The following is a 15,907-nucleotide window of genomic DNA, read 5'->3' as shown; positions in this document are numbered from 1 at the left end:
ATTCAAGCAAACAACACCATAAAAAAGCTGGAGTGGCCATACTAATATCAGATGATGCAAACTTTATACTTAGGAAAGTTGTAAGGGACAAAGATGGACATTTTGTATTAATCAAGGGATACATACAGCAGGAAGAAATCACTCTCCTAAACATATATGCACCGAATTAGGGGCCAACAAAATATTTAATAAAATTGTTGACAAATCTGAAAAATAATATCAATAACAGCACAATAATTGTGGGAGACCTCAACACGGCATTGTCAACACTTGACAGGTCAGCCAGACTGAAACCCAACAAGAATATACTAGACCTGAACAGAGAAATGGAAGAAAGAGGCCTAGTAGATATATACAGGGCACTCCACCCCCAGAAGCCTGGATACACATTCTTTTCTAATGTACATGGTACATTCTCCAAGATAGACTACATGCTAGCACATAAAACATACCTCCATAATATCAAGAGGATAGAAATTTTGCAGGCTACCTTCGCTGATCACAAGGCTCTGAAATTATATGTGAACTACAAAGGGACACAGAAGAAAAACTTTAATACCTGGAAATTAAACAGCCTAATACTGAATAACCAGTGGGTCTAAGATGAAATCAAAAAGGAAATCAAAACCTTCCTGAAAACAAATGACAATGGAGACACAAACTATCAGAACCTATGGGACACAGCAAAAGCAGTACTGAGAGGAAAATTTATAGCTTTGCAAGCACACATCAGGAAAGAAGAAGGGGTATACCTAAATAGCTTAATGACGCAACTCATAGAATTAGAAAGTACTCAACAAAAGGACCCAAAAATAGGGAGACAGAAGGAAATAAAGCTGAGAGCAGAAATCAATGAAGTGGAAACCCTAAAAACAATCCAAAAGATCAACGAAAGCAGAAGTTGGTTCTTTGAAAAAATAAACAAGATTGATAGACCACTGGCAAAACTAACAAAGAAAGAGAGAGAGAGAAACTTGATAAATCATATTAGGAATGAAAAAGGAGAGATCACTACTGATATGGTAGATATCCAAAGGGTAATCAGAAACTACTTTGAGAAACTCTACGCCACTAAAAATGAGAACCTGGAAGAAATGGATAAATTTTTGGACTCTTATAATCTTCCACGGTTGAATGAAAAGGATGTAGCATATCTAAACACACCCATCACTGTTGAGGAAATTAAGACAATAATCAAATGTCTGCCCAAAAACAAAAGCCCAGGCCCAGATGGATTTACTAATGAATTCTTTCAAACCTTTCAAGAGGAACTATTACCAATCCTGGCAAGACTCATTCATGAAATTGAAAATCAGGAACACTTCCAAATAGCTTTTTTGTTTTGTTTTGTTTTGTTTTGTTTGTTTGTTTGGATGCTCAGGACTTACTCCTGCTGGCTCTGTGTTCGGGGATCATTCTTAGCAGTGACGGAGAAACTATATGCAGTTAATTGACAAGGGTCAGCCATGTGAAAGGCAAGCACCTTTTTTTTTCCAAATAGCTTTTATGAAGCCAACATCACCTTGATACCTACACCAGACAGAGATGCTAGCAAAAAAGAAAATTACAGACCAATATTGCTGATGAATACAGATGCAAAGATCCTCAACAAAATCCTGGCAAATAGGATGCAATGCCTCATTAAGAAGATCATCCACTATGATCAAGTAGGTTTCATCCCAGGAATGCAAGGATGGTTTAACATCCGTAAATCTATCAACATAATACACAACATCAACAACAAGAAAAATAAAAATCACATGATCATATCAATAGACGCAGAGAAAGCATTTGATAAGGTCCAACACCCATTCTTGATCAAAACTCTCAGCAAGATGGGAATGAAAGGAACCTTTCTCAATATAGGTAAGGCCATCTACCACAAGCCACAGGCAAATATTGTCCTCAATGGAGAAAAACTGAAAGCCTTTCCTCTAAATTCTGGCACAAGACAAGCTGTCCTCTCTCACCACTCCTATTCAACATAGCACTGGAAGTACTTGCTATAGCGATTAGGCAAGAAAAAGATATCAAGGGAATCCAGATAGGAAAGGAAGAAGTCAAGCTCTTGCTGTTTGCAGATGACATGATACTCTACTTAGAAAACCCTAAAGTCTCTACGAAAAAGCTTCTAGAACAAAGCTTCTAGACTCATATAGCAAGGTGGCAGGCTACAAAATTAACACACAAAAATCAATGGCCTTTTTATACACTAATAGTAATAAGGAAGAAATAGACATTAAGAAAACAACCCCATTCACAATAGTGCCACACAAACTCAAATATCTTGAAATCAACTTGACTAAAAATGTAAAGGACCTATACAAAGAAAACTATAAAACTCTGCTCCAAGAACTAAGAGAGGACATGTGGAAATGGAAGCACATACCCTGCTCATGGATTGGCAGGATTAACATCATTAAAAATACTCCCCAAAGGGGCCTGGAGAGATAGCACAGTGGCGTTTGCCTTGCAAGCAGCCAATCCAGGACCAAAGGTGGTTGGTTCGAATCCCGGTGTCCCATATGGTCTCCTGTGCCTGCCAGGAGCTATTTCTGAGCATGGAGCCAGGAGTAACTCCTGAGCATCGCCAAGTGTGGCCCAAAAACCAAAAAAAAAAAAAAAAAAAAAAAGAATTAGGGGCCGGGCGGTGGTGCTAAAGGTAAGGTGCCTGCCTTGCCTGCGCTAGCCTTGGACGGACAGCGGTTCGATCCCCCGGTGTCCCATATGGTCCCCCAAGCCAGGAGCAACTTCTGAGCACATAGCCAGGAGTAACCCCTGAGCGTTACTGGGTGTGGCCCAAAAACAAAAAACAAAACAAAACAAAAAAAATACTCCCCAAAGCATTGTACATATTTAATGTGATCCCTCTAAAGATACCCATGACATTCTTCAAAGAAGTGGAACAGGCACTTTTGAAATTCATTTGGAACAATAAACACCAAAGAATAGCTAAAGCAATCATTGGGAAAAAGAATATGGGAGGAATTACTTTCCCCAACTTTAAACTGTACTACAAAGCAATAGTTATCAGAACAGCATGGTATTGGAATAAAGACAGGCCCTCAGATCAGTGGAATAGACTTGAATACTCAGAGAATCTTCCCAGGACATAAAATCACCTAATTTTTGATAAATGAGCAAGAAATCCTAAATGGAGCAAAGAAAGCCTCTTCAACAAGTGGTGTTGGCACAACTGGCTAGCCACTTGCAAAAAAAATTGAACTTAGACCCCCAGCCAACAACATGTACGAAGGTTAAATCCAAATGGATGAAAGACCTCGATATTAGACCCAAAACCATAAGATATATAGAACAACACGTAGGTAAAACACTCCAGAAAATTGAGACTACAGGCATCTTCAAGGAGGAAACTGCACTCTCCAAGCAAGTGAAAGCAGAGATTAACAGATGGGAATATATTAAACTTAGAATCTTCTGCACCTCAAAAGAAATAGCGCCCAGGATACAAGAGCCCCCCCTCCTGAGTGGGAGAAACTATTCACCCCAATACCCATCAGATAAGGGGCTAATCTCCAAAATATACAAGGCACTGAAAGAACTTTACAAGAAAAAACATCTAATCCCATCAAAAAATGGGGAGAAGAAATGGACAGACACTTTGACAAAGAAGAAATACAAATGGCCAAAAGACACATAAAAAAATGCTCCACGGGCCCGGAGAGATAGCACAGCGGTGTTTGCCTTGCAAGCAGCTGATCCAGGACCAAAGGTGGTTGGTTCGAATCCCGGTGTCCCATATGGTTCCCCGTGCCTGCCAGGAGCTATTTCTGAGCAGACAGCCAGGAGTAACCCCTGAGCACCGCCAGGTGTGGCCCAAAAACCAAAAAAAAAAAAAAAAAAAAAAAAGAAAAAAATGCTCCACATCACTAATCATCAGGGAGATGCAAATCAAAACAACTATGAGGTACCACCTCACACCCCAGAGATTGGCACACATCACAAAGAATGAGAACAAGCAGTGTTGACGGGGATGTGGAGAGAATGCCGCTGGTGGGAATGCCGTTTAGTTCAACCTTTATGGAAAGCAATATGGAGATTCCTCCAAAAACTGGAAATTGAGCTCCCATACAATCCAGCTATACCACTCCTAGGAATATACCCTAGGAACACAAAAATACAATACAAAAATCCCTTCCTTACACCTATATTCATTGCAGCACTATTTACCATAGCAAGACTCTGGAAACAGCCACGATACCCTTCAACAGATGAATGGCTAAAGAAACTGTGGTACATATACACAATGGAATATTATGCAGCTGTCAGGAGAGATGAAGTCATGAAATTTTCCTATACATGGATGTACACGGAATCTATTATGCTGAGTGAAATAAGTCAGAGAGAGAGGGAAAGATGCAGAATGGTCTCACTCATCTATGGGTTTTAAGAAAAATGAAAGACATTTTTGCAATAATAATTTTCAGGCACAAAAGAGAAAAAAGATGGAAGTTACAGCTCACCTCATGAAGCTCACCACAAACAGGGATGAGTTTAGTTAGAGAAATAGCTACGTTTTGAACTATCGTAATAATGAGAATGTACGAGGGAAATAGAAAGCCTGTCTAGAGTACAGGCGGGGGATGGGTGGGGAGGAGGGAGATTTGGGACATTGGTGATGGGAATGTTGCACTGATGATGGGTGGTGTTCTTTACATGACTGAAACCCAAACACAATCATGTATGTAATAAAGTTGGTTAAATAAATAAATAAATAAATAAATAAATAAATAAATAAATAAATAAATAAATAAAATGTTAAAAAGAAAAAGAAAGTGTGGTACATATACACAATAGAATATTATGCAGCCGTCAGGAGAGATGAAGTCATGAAATTTTCCTATACATGGATGTACATGGAATCTATTATGCTGAGTAAAATAAGTCAGAGAGAGAGAGAGAGAGAGAGAGAGAGAGAGAGAGAGAGACGCAGAATGGTCTCACTCATCTATGGGTTTTAAAAAAAATGAAAGACATTCTTGCAATAATAACTTTCAGACACAAAAGAGAAAAGAGCTGGAAGTTACAGCTCACCTCATGAAGCTCACCACAAACAGATGAGTTTAATTAGAGAAATAACTACGTTTTGAACTATCGTAATAATGAGAATGTACGAGGGAAATAGAAAGCCTGTCTAGAGTACAGGCGGGAGTTGGGTGGGGAGGAGGGAGATTTGGGACATTGGTGATGGGAATGTTGCACTGGTGATGGGTGGTGTTCTTTACATGACTGAAACCCAAACACAATCATGTATGTAATAAAGTTGTTAAAAAAAAAAAGATTTTCAGCAACTTTGAGCTAATACTTTTTGTTCCCTTTAACATAGGCCAACTACCTTGTTCATTGGAAGATTAAAGAAAATTATGGAATCAGGGTGGCCTTATCACCTCATGACTCTGGGCCTGCCAAACCAAAACCAAAACCTCTCTTAATTTACCAGCTCAAATCCAACTGGGATAGGGAGAGTCGAGTGAGAGACAAAGGTACCTGTCAAGCTAATCTAGTCTAGGTGAACATTTTTTTTAATAAAATCTTTATTTAAGCACCATAATTACTAGCATGATTGAAGTTGAGTTTCAGTCATAAACAGAACACTTCTCTTCCTAGGTGGACTTTTAATGTAAAAGGGATAGGTAAAAAGGAAAGAGGAAGCTGCAAAACACCTTTGTTTTGAGTAAAAGCTGTATTCCAACAGAAACTTGCTTAATTTGGGGCTGGAGAGATAGAATACTTGCCATGCATGCAACTGATGTGAGTTCAATCCCCGGCATCCCCTATGATCCTCTGAGCACAACGCAAGAATAAAAATAAAAAATAAAAAGAAAGAAAATAAATTTGCTTGTTTTATAAGTAATTGATGGGGGGTGGAGAGATAACATGGACGTATGATGTTTTTGTTACATGCAGAAGGATGGTGGTTTGAATCCTGGCATCCCATATGGTCCCCGGAGCCTGCTAGGAGCGATTTCTGAGCATAGAGTCAGGAATAACCCCTGAGCACTGCTGGGTGTAACCCCCCCAAAAAAGTAATTGATGGGTCATCATTTTTTTCCACAAGAAAAATAGCTGATTCTGAATAAATGTAGAAAGTAAATCTATGTAGGAGAAGATAGTCTTTCAGCAATTGATTTTGGAGAAATAAACTGTCCCAAGTCCATAACAATTGAACTTTTACCAAAACTTCATGTCTCAATGCACACACAAAACAGATTGTATCTTATCAAAACTTACACCTTTTGTCACTCACATCTCAGAACCTCTGCCATGAAAAAGGGCCAACCTCACAGCTAACAACTCATATCAAAAGAGATGCCAAACTAAGCTGACCAAAACCTAATGTACACCGGTCTTCTAAAAACTCTCATTCTGGAGCTCCTATATTATGCAGCCTTCTTTTTTTTTAAATATAATTTTTATTTTAATCATAGTGGCCTACATATAATTGACAATAATATTTTAGGTACATATTAACATAAAATCAGGGGAATTCCCATCACCTAATTGTCCTCCCTCCACCTCCATTCCTGTCCTACCTCCCATTCCCTCCTCCCTCATCCTCGGGGCTGCCAGAATAAGTGGTCCCCTCTGTGCCTAGCTAACTTCTTAGTGGTCCTACGCCAGTTTGGTCTTGGTACCTCCCTTATTTCCCATTCTAGTTGGGAGGCAAGACTAGACAGTTCAAGTTATGTGGTTTTGTTTGAAGAAGAGAAAAGTAATAAACTGGGGGGGGGAATCAAATACGCTGAAAATGGGCAGAGTCCTTCTGGAAGCTCTCATCCTAGTTTTGAGAGACGAAGGGGGAAAAGGAGGTGGAACACCACAACAGTACAAAAAGAAGTGTCAAATAAAACCTTCTGACATTGCCAAATTTCACAATACTGAATCAATACTGACAGTGCAGTGGGGGTCACAGGAAATAAGATGGGAAAGTAGCCCAAAAGCATACTAAGTTCACTAAGCCAAAACAGGGTACAACAGATAGTACAACAGGTAGGATGTTTGTCTTCCCTTGTTGGTTCAATCCTCAGCACCACTTATCTTTCTGAATAACTCTAAGACTGTTTCCTAAGTGTTAAACCAAGAGGAACCCCTGAACATTGGTGGATATAGCCCCCCAAAAAACAACAAAAAGTGAAAAACAGCAACAAACAGCTCTGTTAATTCTCAGACATTGACAAGAGTGTATGGTACAATTTCCACAAGTGTCTTTTACTGAATTATTTTATTTTTTAATATATTTTATTGAAACACCATAAGATATCTTACAAAGTTGTACATAATTGAGCTTCAGTCATTCAGTGCCCTACAGCAGCACACATTTCCCACGGGCAATGTTCCCAGTTTTTCTCACGCTTTCCACTCAACCTGCTTCGAAGGCAGTTATTTTTCTACTTCGTCTTCTCCTCCTCCTCTTCCCTCTTCTTCATCTTTTTCTTCTATTTCCCCTGCTTCTTTTCCATCTCTTCCTTACATCCCTTCTCCTCCTCCTCTTTCTACTCCACCTCTTTTCCCTCCTTCTCCTTCACCATCTGCACCTCCTCCTCCTTCCTCCTCTTCTTCCTCCTCATCCTCCTCCTCTTCCATCTTCTCTTCCTTCCTCCCGTTTCTCCTCCTCTTCTTCCTCCTCCTTCATCTTTCCTCCTCATCCTCCTCTCTCCTCCTCCTCCTCCATCATTTATTTCTCTTCTTTTTTTCTTTTAGACAGGTGGCTTGCAATATGGTTGCTGAAGGGGAATCACAAATATCACTTTTCCTCTTTTAGGCACCCATTTCTTATCCATAGTGATCATTTCCAACAATCATTTTCATAGTACTTCCTTCTCTGACCTAATTGCAGCCCCATTATGTGTGGTAAGCTTCCTACTGTAGACCAGTCCTGCTGGCTATTCTCTCTATTGTCACTGAGTATTATTATTATTATTATTATTATTATAGTATTACTATCTTTTTAAATATCTGTCCCAAAAATTAGTATGGTCAATCTATATCTATGCCTCTCACTCTGATTCATTTCATTCAACATAATACTCTCCATATACATCCATGGATAAGCAAATTTTATGACTTCATTTTACCTAATAATGCATAGTATTTTGTAGTCTACCACAGTTTCTTTATTCACTCATTGGTTCTTGAGAATTTAGGTTGTTGATTCGTGTGAAAAATGCTGCAATAAACATAGAAGTGCATAGGGCTTTTCTGCATTATTTTTAGGCCTCTGGGGTATATTCTCCAGAGTGGTATTGCTGGGTGATATGGGAGCTCAATTTATAGATTTTCCAGAAATTTCCATGAAATTAGGTAGAGACTCTGAACATAGTCAGGTGTGAGCTCCAAGAAAAATAAAACTAAACATATTCTTTACTATAACCCGGGATAGTGAAAACAAATAAACTTTAACAACTTGAATGACTCTAAAGAAAACTATGTTTATTTTTCTAAAATTCCAAATCTCACAAGATTATACATTTTTATTTAAGTATTTTCTCTGTATGTACCAGGGACCATAGACATAAAAAAACTAAGAAATTTTTCTGTATGTGATGGTGCTGTTTGCGGAGCAAACCCTTCTATGCTCAGGGGTCATTCCTGTGAGTCAGGGAAGTAGGTGCAGGGCCAGGAATCAAAATGAGCACATGCATGATAAAGATAGGTCTGACCCACTATAAAATCTGTAGTCCAAGGAATCATGGAGCTACATTCTCAGCCCCATATAATAATTTTTAGACAAGGTCATAGTGTAGGAGAAGAAGTTCAAAGTTGGAAGACTCCTGTCGCTCAAGTGTTAAGTGTTATGGTGGTGGTCACACAAGTGTGATCCTGTGTTCAAATTGTGTTGAACGAAATGTAAACATGAAGATAAATGAGCTTATGTAAAAATTGTGAATTATAAATAAAGTTAATGGACTGTACCAACATCAATTTCCTGTTGTGTTCTTGTGTTACTGATATAGCAATATAGGATAGAAAGAAAATATATGGAATGAGAATAGAAAGAAAACAGCCCCAGAGAAAAATTTCCAGGAATAGATTCAGGTTATACTGTGTACAGATGATAATCCTTTCAAGCATACTGCTCTTCCCAGACTCTTTATCTTACCATCTTGCATTTCTTAAACCCAATGCAGAGTGTTTACCCATCCCAGAGAATAGAAGAGAAGGCTTCCACATGGCTGGACTTGCTACTTAAGGGATACCCCTTATCCAATCTCCCTGAATTTCCCATTATCTCCTCAAATAAATTTTCTAATGAATTTGGCCATCATGTCCTCAGTCCTTATCTCTCAATCTTAACTGCCTCAGGACAAGAACCTGAGCCGGCTAGAAAACTTGCTAGAATAATAGATATGGATGTTAGTTCTGCATATATTGCTTTCTTCGGGGAAAATTGTGTTGAGGTTATATAGGATCCCTATCATTTCCTACAATTGACATATGAGTCTAAAATTATATCAAAATATGGAAGCTAAGACATTTGGGGGTGTTTGGGACCATATTCGCAGTGTTCAGGGCTTAATCTGGTTTCTGTGCACTAGGGACACTCCCTTTAGTGCTCAGGAAAAGCTATATGGTTGCAGTGTGTCGAATTGGCTTTGACTGAAAGTAGGGCAGAGGCTATAATCGTATATTATATCTCTGGGCAAAAAAGTTAAGATACTTTATGTCTGACTCTGACTATAGCTATACACAGTCAGAAAGCCTGTCAGAATTAACGACATTACTTTGGTGTAGATTAAAATTAATCTTTTTTTTTACTATGTAACATTTGAATTTGAGGGCATTAATTGATTTGATTAAAGACAAGATGAAATTCAGAGTAGAGGCAATGCAAAAGGAGGCCTCAGTGTTCAGGCCAGGACATTGACTTCCTCCCCCGTGGGCCTCATTGGTTGATTGTGATGATGTCATCATAATCAGAATTCTGGAATCCTATGATGTCAAGTGCTTAGCTACAGTTAGTGTACTTCCAACAAGGTGTTGAGTCTGTACTCTGTTCCTGAGTATCAAGACCTTGATGGTCAAAAGCAGTTATTGAGGTAGGAATAACTATAAGAGGGACTCAGAAGGGATATGGGCAACGGGTAGAAGAAAATAAAAGTACATAGAGGAGGAAAATGAATAAGAACAACTCTCCCAGAAAAATGGACTGTCTGAGCCTTAAGAGACTCAGGATTCATGGGCACTGTGGGGAGAAGTGAGGGCACACATACCCTCATTAACTAGGAGGACTGTCCACTGAGGGGAGTAGTGGCAATAGGCCTAAGGAGGTATTGGATACCACTTCTATTAGCCAGCTGGGACCACTGTGTTCATATTTCTGGCAGGCTTGAGTGTCTATAATTTTATAGTGGTTCCCAGTGATGTTTAGGGTGAAAGGATGACAAAAAGAGTATGGAAAGTCATCCTCTTTGACATGGATAGAAAGTATGATTGAAGTTTGCTCATCAGATTCAGGTTTTAGTTAGGTTGCCAACGTGTTGGAACACATTCTCCACCAATTCAAGTCATTGCTTCCTCTTGCATACACTGGATAAAGATTGATATCTTACCTCATGGCTTATTATCATGATTAACATTATTGCAAAATTTATTCCCATTCAAGTGTGATTCACTGAAGGTACACTCAAGCATCACCACTTCAAGGAGATCATTGATAGTGTACTGATCAATAGCTGACCCTCGATCATTATTAATAATATTACCTTTCTCTTTAGTAAAAATTGTCTCACGAAGTAGGTTAAACAAAAACAACACAATACCATCAGGGATCCACTTTTGATTTTTTAATAGAGTAAAATGGATCATTCTGAGCCCCCCTTGAAGAAGCTCAGACATGGCCAGAGCCACCAGGGCCAAACCAAGCAACAGCAAAAAAGAAGTGGATGCACAAAAGGGAAGGCAGGTATGTAGGGTGATCTGATCCCGACCTGTGGTCTCTGAATGATGGTGGTGGTCCAAAATCACTTCCCCTCCTGCACTTGAGACTTGTTCTCTTCAGAGTGAGCCAGAGAGGCCTCTATTATGCTCCCTTGGGATGCTATTGACAACTTCTAATGAGGGAATTTCATATATTTCTTCTTAGAAGTGTCCTTGGGACAGAAAGACACATGCGAAGAAGCGAAGAAGAGCAGCGTTTGTCTGCCAAAGAAAGGTAAATGGCAACCAAATTCCAACCCTCCTGTAAAAACACTGTACTCTTCAAGGATGCACATTCTTTTCTTAACCCTCAATTATCACATGCACAACCCTGAAGGTGAGGGAAGCCAGGATCCTTGGTGTTTCCTGGAGTGGGATGGGCTTTCAGCCATCACAAGGCACCCCTCCTCTGTCCTATAGCACCTCCAAAAAGGAAGTGTAAAGAGATGGCCTCCAGTTCTGCAACTTCTAATGCTGAATCTGAGAATAAAATCAAAAGGAGAAGAGGCGAGAAGGAGAGGCCCAAGGACGTTAAGACAGGTATGAGTCTGGGCTTCCCACTGTTTGAACCCAAATCAAGTGATGGCAACATCTGAGCTTATAACATTGTCCTAATGAGGCAGGTCCACTGGGGCAAAGGGTCATGTTAAGGGGTGGTCCTGGGTTGCCATGTTCATGGTCACATCATGCTCATGAGACATCTTGCTACACCAGCCAGCCAGAAGAACCTGTCCCAGAATCCCAAGGTCACCTCCCTCAAAGACCTCCCAAAGCTGGAAGGAAGGAAGCAAACAAAGAAAAGCAATGTATGGACCATCGATCACTCTGAAGAGACAAAGCTGTGGATGAGCAAGCCAAGGAGCTCCAGTTATCGTCCTGAAGACCTCGAAGCCTTCTTCCGACTTCTGGGTGTGTGTTCTGAGATGCAGAGAACTTGGAGTCCTCCTAAAAGGAGAATTTCATGGGGGGTGGAATAGCTGGGATCTCACTCCCCATGGCCTTGAGCCTCTCAGCAGAGCCACTGATGGTTCTTTCATGTGTGTTAGTAGATATTTTCATAGAGGGTGGGGATAGAAAAGGTGACTCCCAATAGAGGAATCAGTATTTTCAGGAGAAACCAAGGATGAAACCTTTGTCCCTGAGAACCAGTCATTCATTACCTCCAGCTAGTGATGAGAGATCAGAAATTCAAGGACCAGATTGAGTTTGATTTTCCTGTGAGTTCAAGACAGTAAGAGAATCATACATAACATGTAGAGAAATAAGTGAAGGAAACAATTTAGCTAAAGTTAGGGTCTGTGAGCAAGGGGAGGAGACCTTGATAAAGTAGCACATTCAGCAAAAGTCTTGCTGAGATGTCAGGAGCAGAGGCTGGACTAAAGGTGTGAGAGGTACATCCTCCTATAGCCACATATCAATGTTTCATTTGAAATTAGTGAAATAAATTTTCAAACTTCAATTTCCCTCTCATTCAATGCTCAATAGGCATCCTGGAGAATGGCCGCCATTTGGGACAGCATGCACATTGAACATAATTGACATCATTAGGGACACTTCTAGTGGACAGTGCTCCCTGGAGGCCCAGCCCCCTGGAGAAAGTTAGGGAGAATAAAATGCTCCACCACCCACCCACCTTCCTGCTGTGCCAAGGTTATTCTTTTTTTTTTTTTTTTAAGATTATTTTTTTCTCTTTATTTGGATATCTTGATTACATAAATGATTGTGATAAGGTTTCAGTCCTATAAAGATCACCCCTCTTCACCAGTGCAACATTCCCGCCACCAAAGTCCCAAATCTCCCTCCATCCCACCCCACCCCCACCTGTACTCCAGACAGGCTTTCCAGTTCCCTCATTCATTCACTTGATTATGGTAGTTCTCAGTGTAGTTATTTCTATAACTGTGCTCATCACTCTTGTGGTGAGCTTCATGGAGTGAGCTGGTGTTCCAGCTCTCCTCTAATTGTCTCTGAGGATTGTTACAAAAATGACTTTTATTTTTCTTAAGACTCATAGATGAGTGAGACTATTCTGCGTCTCTCTCTCTCCCTCTGACTTATTTCACTGAGCATGATAGATTCCATGTACATCCATGTATAGGAAAATTTCATGACTTCATCTCTCCTGACGGCTGCATAATATTCCATTGTGTATATGTACCACAATTTCTTTAGCCATTCGTCTGTTGAAGGGCAAATCACTGAACTAGAGTTGACAACCCATGCACCTCCAAACTACAACTCCAATTGCAAAAGAGTCTTCTCAGGGAAAGGAGGTCAGGTCATTGTCTTCACAGAGTGAGAAGACCCAGGAAAAGATGGTGGATGGGAGAATGTGTCCTACAGACTCAAAACTTTCCATGACCCACCCAGTAAGTTTAAGGATTAGATGGTATCCAGCAGAGCCTGAGTTGTGGGCACATAGACACCTCAGGTCACATCCCAGGTCTGGCTTTGAGACTAATTGGTTAGACATGGTTTCTCTCTCTTCCATAAATGCCATGATCACCTCCCATCAAATTTGAAGAGTTAAGAGTCAGCATAAAACTGTTGTACACAGTTGAAATTGACTATGCTTGTCAATGGGAGGAGTGACAGTTGTCAATGATAGAAGGAAATAGTTGCCTCTGCTTTCCTTCTTTACAAGAAAGAGTTTTGGTTTTTATCTGCCATCTTAAACAATCCCAGTTCCAGTGCTCACTGGAATGGAAGGGCTGCCCAGTTCTGCTCACTCATCCCTCCTTCCTTACAGAGGATCCCATCATCAAGAGCCTCTTGGAAGCCGATATTTACTTCAGAGTGTCTGACAAGGTACTGAGAGCTGCACAAGAATTAAGGAGTCTAAAAGTGTCTCTTTTTATATCTCAAATGCATGCACAACACACACCAAAAGGCAGATACAGAAGATGATGTTTCTTTCTGGGTAGGAGAAGACCCACAAAAGCCTCCTGTTTTCAGTACCAAAAAGACGAAAGCACGAAGTGCACTTTTCCCCCTGTACTTTGTCCAGCCTGGCCTTCCTTTCAATTTATCTATAAAAGTCAAAATTCCTGACACAATCAGAAATCCCAACAAGTATTTTTCCACCAAGACATTTGAATGGGTGAAGGACCTTCAGAATATTCTCCCTCTCTCCATCCTTCACCATCTTCAGCTAGCCCGTTTCTTCTCAGTACCTCCTCTCCACAGTGGTGGAACTTCCAGACATTCTCCCTCTATCAACCCTCATCACTCTCAGCCAGCCAACCCTCATCACTCTCAGTCAGCCAATCTCCTTGTAAGATATTCTCTCCAGGATAGTGAAACTTCCAGAATAGTCTCCCACTCTTAACCCTCAGCCCCCCTCAGCCAGCCTCTGTCTTCTCACAGTACCTGCTTTCCATGGTGGTAGAATATTTCGGCCGTGTTGGGCTGCCTGGACATCTCTACAATAGAATCCACTTCTTTCTGGCCCTGTAAGTGCCTCCTCTGAAACAGTGCCTCATTGGGTGGTGGGGCTGGTTGTAGATTGATATGAAAAATTATGTCAGAAAAACCTGACATGAAACACTACTTGTTGCTCAGGCCCTAGGTCTGAAGGAGGATCCCAGCCTAGCAATGGCAGGTAGTGAGATGCTTGGTCAGGCTGGGCACAGTATAGTGTAAGGTGGCTCCTACACCTCACAGTATTGTGTAGGGGGCTTCTTTGGCCCTCTGTCTGCTCCTGTGGGCCTATATGGTCTCAACCTGAGTCCCACCAAGCCAGGGAGGCCCTGATGAGGTGGGAACAAGTGGCTCATTTTCTTTGCAGGTATATTGCCTGTGATATGGAGGAGGATGACCCCATCTCCAAGTGGAGTATTTTCCAGACCCTGCTGGGCAAAAGATTCTTGGATGAAATATCCAAGAAATTTCTGAAGCTGAGGATGGAGTTCTTCTATGCCATGGGACACCGAGCCTGGGTCAGCCGAGAGCTCTGTGAGGAGGTGAGTTGGGGGGGGCAGTGTAGTTATGGGGGGTAGAGCTGGGTTCCTCCTTTGGGCCCTCACTGCACTGTTTCTCTTTCAGATCCAGTCTCAGAACCCACAGCACTGGGTCTGGAGCCGGGTGCGCCAGTGCACCCCCTAGCTTCCCAGGGATGAAGGAGGAGCTACCAGTGGTCCAGGTAATTAGGGACACATTTCTGGTCCCCTGAGCTCTACCCCTGGGGTGGGAAGCATATGAGAAATAAATTCTGTTCCCTCCCATAAAATCTCAGAGCATAGAAAGCTGTAGCCCAACTGGAGGGTAGAGAGAGAAGAGATACACACAGAGAGGAAGAAACCAAATGCCTTTTTATTTCTGCCTAAAGTCTGAGTTGGCCAATGTCCAAGGGTTTTCTGAGAGAGATAGAGACAGAGATTTAGACAGAGACTGATAAAAAGAGAGAAATTTACCAGCCATAGCAGGCAGGTGGATTCTTCTAGTCCTTGGGTTTGAGAGAGAATTGAATATGAGGGTAGGTACATAGCAGGCAGCATCTTGCTGATGATCTGTGGCCTCCTCTGAAAGGCTGGCACTGCTCTGATCATTACCCTGAGCATCCCTCCAACTGTCCAAGTTTTTCTTTTTTATACCCTATGTGACAGGGGGCATGTCCAAGCGGCATGTCCAGATCCAACTGTCATTACAGTGAGAGCATCAAAGGGGCGTGTCCAAGTCCAACTGTCATTCCATAGGGATACCCAAGGGGCATGTCTAGTCCAACTGCCTTTATCTGAAAAGAAAGCAATAACCCCTGTCTCTAAAACATCCATACCCCTAGTTCCTCCTGACCAATTCTGTTCTTGAGTCACATACAATGCAATCCAAGATCCCAATTGGCTTATCAATTTTTCTTTCTTGGAAAACTTTTGGGGATGGTGGTTGCTATCATGAAAATTTCTTCAGGGTTTTGATCTGTGTTGAAAGATCGGACAGTTTAAGGGTAGCACTGTGTGTGATTTCAACCAAA

The 15,907-nt window shown here is 41.1% G+C and overlaps 1 protein-coding gene across 1 annotated transcript; it reads left to right on the top strand.

Annotated features, from left to right (window-relative positions):
• Window positions 1-11,384: 11,384 nt before the first annotated feature.
• LOC126033471 (putative speedy protein E21) lies at window positions 11,385-15,042 on the top strand. Its single transcript, XM_049790445.1, has 6 exons — window positions 11,385-11,478; window positions 11,653-11,847; window positions 13,688-13,746; window positions 14,305-14,390; window positions 14,726-14,900; window positions 14,983-15,042. Exons 1-6 carry the CDS (start codon window positions 11,385-11,387, stop codon window positions 15,040-15,042), a joined length of 669 nt encoding a protein of 222 aa, XP_049646402.1.
• Window positions 15,043-15,907: the final 865 nt, after the last annotated feature.

The sequence above is a fragment of the Suncus etruscus genome, chromosome 17, assembly GCF_024139225.1.
Source record: "Suncus etruscus isolate mSunEtr1 chromosome 17, mSunEtr1.pri.cur, whole genome shotgun sequence".
NCBI lineage: Eukaryota > Metazoa > Chordata > Mammalia > Eulipotyphla > Soricidae > Suncus > Suncus etruscus.
Note: the sequence above shows the minus strand (reverse complement) of the source record. Positions and strands in the feature narration are given on the sequence as shown.

What these genes read in the sequence shown, in the direction of transcription:
- LOC126033471 (XM_049790445.1), top strand. Translation starts at nt 11,385, where the DNA reads ATGGCCTCCAGTTCTGCAACTTCTAATGCTGAATCTGAGAATAAAATC. An exon ending in GCCCAAGGACGTTAAGACAG is followed by an intron (nt 11,479 to 11,652) that starts GTATGAGTCTGG and finishes TTGCTACACCAG; the next exon opens with CCAGCCAGAAGAACCTGTCC. An exon ending in GCCGAGAGCTCTGTGAGGAG is followed by an intron (nt 14,901 to 14,982) that starts GTGAGTTGGGGG and finishes TTTCTCTTTCAG; the next exon opens with ATCCAGTCTCAGAACCCACA.